A 4,717-nucleotide genomic window follows, 5' to 3' on the forward strand; every position below is an offset into this window, starting at 1 on the left:
GACGCCTCCGAAGAAGAAGAAACCTCGGACATCTTTCACCCGACTGCAGATCTGTGAGCTGGAAAAACGTTTCCACCGACAGAAATATCTGGCATCTGCTGAGCGGGCCGCCCTGGCCAAGGCCCTGAAGATGACAGATGCTCAGGTCAAGACCTGGTTCCAAAACAGACGCACCAAATGGAGGTGATATCGTGCTTTGTTTCACCAGATATAGCATCATTTCTTTTCCCTTTACAAGTGCATTGTTTGGTTTGAATATTTTTAGAACCACTAACTTAAATTGCCTAAGCTTTCTTTACGAGATGCAGACGGTCCTTTCGGCTCCTGCAGCTTTTTGGGGTCCTCCAGTGGGTTTTAAAGGGCCACGAGGTGTCGTTGGACCAAACATGAACTTTCAACTTTCAACCTGACCTTCATATAGCTGAATATTATTGCCTAAACAGACAATAACAGAACACAAGGCCTTAGGACTTTTGTTGACTTCAGGCTGTTATTTACACCAAAGAGAGCCACTTTGGGCTTTTCCTGTTTAGGGGTCGTCACACGATCTCGACTCGCATGTTGCCATTTAGCACGTGTTTTACGCCGCATATCCTTCCTGACGCAACCCTGACTCGAACCCGGGCCGCAGCGCGAGAGCGCTGCTCCTTAACCAGTAGCCTAGCAGGGACTTACTACTTACACCAAATCATTTATTCAAAAGAAATAAAGAGCGACGAGTGGGCTAAAAGATATTATCCCCCAACCTTTCCATTTTAAGAGATAAAACATGGCCTTCAAATGTAGGCCTATTTATAATGTATTTCTGAGTTGTGTAGAAAGAAGGTCCAAGTGTCTGCCGCACTCCATCCTCCTGCCTTTATTATTGGTGGGGCTACTCGTTCATGCACTGTCCGCTGTGGCTGTTTTGTATTAGATTGTTTTTAGAATAATAACGCTTTCAAATGTGACTACAATTCCCAGACTGTAGTGTAAATAAGGTTTCTTTGAACACATCCTAGCCACGGCTTGATGCCGTGCAGTCCGGCAGTCAGACCCGTAGGAGGAAATTCACGTTTGTCAGTAAAATAAACAACATAACATATATGTGGATGCTACATAAACATGTAGGCTCTTTTATGTAAATTCAGTTTGAAGCATAAAGGGCTTACTATAACATGCGCTTATTGCAGCCTGTAAGGAGCCTGCACACACTGGGCTCCGTGCACTGTGGCTGGATGTGTGAGCCCTCCGCGGTGTTTCCTTGTTGCTGTTGCAGGCGCCAGACGGCGGAGGAGCGGGAGGCTGAGCGGCAGCAGGCCAACCGGATTCTCATGCAGCTGCAGCAGGAGGCCTTCCAAAAGACCATCAACCAACCGGTGACGCCGGACCCGGTGTGCCTGCAGAACAGCTCTCTGTTCGCCCTGCAGAACCTGCAGCCCTGGACTGAGAATACGGCCAAAATCAGCACGGTGTCGGCCTGCGAGTAGAGAAGCAGAGCTGCGCCGGCGCTGGAGGGCAGAGACTCCGCCCGTAGCCCGCAGTGGTGGGGCACCATGCAAAGGAGCCCTCGGTGCAGGACGCTGTTTAATAGGGGTTATCAGGTCACCTGCCGGCTCTTATCACCCACCTTCTGTCTAATGCACACTGGTGCGGCAGCTAGAGACAAACAAGCGTTACATGGGTCCCCTCAGCATTTCTCCCATCTAGACCTGGGTATTACACAGTCTGATGTGGATCCGTCAGGGGTTTGAACTGAATCCCCGCTTCAGCCCTGCACAAGCCAGACTGTCAGGCTCATACGTCTGGATATACTTCGAGGCAGTGAGCTCCAGAAAGCCGTACGAGGACCATGACAGACTGGACAGTGAGTTCCTGTACTATAGTTTACCTATAAGGGACTTGGTGTTTCATATTTTGGTATTTGATACCTGCCACCAGCCTGTCAGTATCTGTTTGCCATGTTAATTGACTTTTTACTGTAAAATAACAGAACACTTGTTTTTGCACCTTTGTATCAATTCAAACATATCCAGCACAACAGGATGAACTGGACTCCACCGAATGGTTTACAGCAGCAAGCTGAGGATATCTGTCTATTGAACACTAAATCAGCCTAAAGACCAAGAAGCATCTGAATAGAAGAGAAAGAATATTTAATAGCACTTTGCCACTGCATTTAACAATAACTTTATTTTTTACCACAACTGTGTGAAGTGTGTAACCAAATCACCTCAGGCCCCTGAGGCTCATGCCAAACATACTGACCAACCCCAAGACCACTCGTGAGTCTACAGGGCATTTATCATATCTTAAAGGCTGTCCCCTTTTTCCTTGTCTGCCAATATGTGTGTGAGAGAGAGATACATCTAGAATGCAGTTTGGCCAAAAGCAGAAACACAGACAGTGAGTTGTTAACGAAACAGTCCACATGTTGTCTGATCAGTAACACACAGTTTCTATTAAGCGACTGATATTCAGGCTTCTCTGATCACTCAGACGCTGGAGTTTGTGTGTGTGTGTGTGTGTGTGTGTGTGTGTGTGCACCTTTGCTTCTCTGTTTGCATCATGTTAGAGTGCACAGACAAAAACAAAATGCATAATGTGCTCTGAAACAGCCAAAACATTTTTCTATTCAAAGTGATGACAATAATATATTTTGAAAAATAAAAATCGTTTTTGTTTCCACAGAACTAATAATGAAACTAAATTCTAAATCTATTAGCGTAGAGCTGCAACAATTATTCAGTTAATTGATTAGGCATTAGAAAATTGATTGGCAACTATTTTGATAATCAGCCAATCATTTTAGCTATGTTTAAACAAAAATGTAATATATTTGCTGTTTCTATCAAATATGAAGATTTGATGTCTTTGTTATATCCCAGCACCATGGGCTGTAGAAAACTATGATAGTTTGTAACAATTTTACAGACAAAACAATTAATCACAGATTAATCAATGATGAAAATAATAGTTGCAGCCCTAGTTTACGATGAATGTCTTCTACAGTTGTCAGATATGTAACTTTTACATTGTCCACTGAAAATACATGGTTAACTCGTGTTCACTTTCATGCCACATATATACTGTGTCACTTAGAGTAAACTTAAAAGCAAAAAAGTAGAATCAGTTCTTTCTTTCTTTCTTTCTTTCTTTCTTTCTTTGGATGCTGTGCAATGTTTGAAACAGTTATGGATTTTCATCAGGCATAACACATTGCTATGAACATGTTATATACATATCTGAAAATGATGACAATAAGCAACGAGTCTAGTCTTGAAGACCCTCAGTTACAACTCTGTGTATTCAGAGAACAACAGAATAACAGTCAATGTTTAATGATTACTTCATATTCCCATATTTTCAAACTGAATTTGGAAATGTAGGAATAGATTGAGCACTAAAGCACAGTATTTACTATAATGATAAAGCATTAAAGCTGCAATAACTGTTTTTTGTCCACTTTTTTACAGCAGAAACAAGCTGTGAACACAACACTGACATACCATCACCTTTTAAGTTGATGTTACTTTTCACTTCTACCTTTACTTTACTTTCACGGAAAAAGCCCTTTAATCAACATCGCTGCAAATATTACAGTGTCCCCCCCAAAAAAGGCAAGCAAAACATATGTTGGTTGAATATAATGTGATATTAGCCAGTTGACAATAAAATTTTAGGGTTACAGTCACCAAATATACTGTACAGTATAATGGCAACGTTAGATCACTAGCATGTTCTGTGCCTGTGTTTACCAGTAGGTGGTGGTATTTGTATCCGCCGTTCATAAAGAAAGAAGAAGGGGTAGACTGCAGAAATACAAACTAAACAAAGTAGAGTTCATTCACCACAGTTGCTGTTTAGAGCTGCGTCTAACTGAAAGTATGTCTGATAAAAAGTTGCAAATGGCCCTGCCATTCTCTGCCCTCGGTCTTTTGGTTGGAAGGTTTTGGGTGTTCGTCAGTGGCTGAGAGTGGCGTGGACTGCTAAAGTCTTCCCATAAACCGTAGAAGTACATAAGCACTCCACTTCCTTTTACTTCTTACACGCATTTAGTGAGGTCAGGTCCCTGCTAGCAAAATAAAGGATATTAGGATTAACTAATAAAATTCTTTCCTAATTGTATTGCTTTCCTGCTACCTTAGACAGTACGGGAAGAATACTTATAGGTCTATAATATTCATGCAAGCTGTGTTACTTGCTTTAAAGATCAGTTTAATTATAACCAATTTCAAGGATGCATTAACTTTATAAACAGAGTAGGAGATAAACTCTTCACACCTTTTTTGGAGTGTTCAATCCAAATACATCTGAGGCCTCTGAGTTCCTTAAAAAGCCTATTGTTCACTGTTTAACTGATACAGTAACACATTTTATTGAGTCTGCAAAAAAGGCATTGAAGATGGCTTTTACAGCGTCATTTAAGGGGTCTACATGGTATATGCATCACTGCGCATGTGTCCCCCTCTGTGGCCTTTTTCGTGTGGCCCACAACCATGTGTGGTCAGAACTGCAGAGCGAAGGTTTGTGGGAGTTTCCACTGCACTGTAGAAGTTAAATTTTGGATAGGATCTGTTTGTGGTATTTACCGTATGCCGTGGAACCAAGGTGAATGTCTGTTTATCCTCTAAAACAGACATGGAGAGAAGATGGAGATTTCACTAAACTCGTTAAATTGATGCTCAACAAAGATGACTGCCATGCACATAAAGTATTTTTGCATCTATTTTTGCAA

The 4,717-nt window shown here is 41.8% G+C and overlaps 1 protein-coding gene across 1 annotated transcript in view; it reads left to right on the forward strand.

Annotated features, from left to right (window-relative positions):
• Nucleotides 1–3,387, forward strand: part of tlx1 (T cell leukemia homeobox 1) — a 4,922-nt gene extending 1,535 nt beyond the window's left edge. Inside the window, 2 exon segments of the mRNA XM_020607567.1 lie at nt 1–183; nt 1,259–3,387. The exon segment at nt 1–183 is cut by the window's left edge and continues 15 nt beyond it. Of these exon segments, the coding sequence (XP_020463223.1) occupies nt 1–183; nt 1,259–1,469 (394 nt within the window). The 3' untranslated portion in view covers nt 1,470–3,387.
• Nucleotides 3,388–4,717: the final 1,330 nt, after the last annotated feature.

Source organism: Monopterus albus, unplaced genomic scaffold (assembly GCF_001952655.1).
Source record: "Monopterus albus unplaced genomic scaffold, M_albus_1.0 scaffold87.1, whole genome shotgun sequence".
In the NCBI taxonomy this organism is placed as follows: Eukaryota; Metazoa; Chordata; class Actinopteri; order Synbranchiformes; family Synbranchidae; genus Monopterus; species Monopterus albus.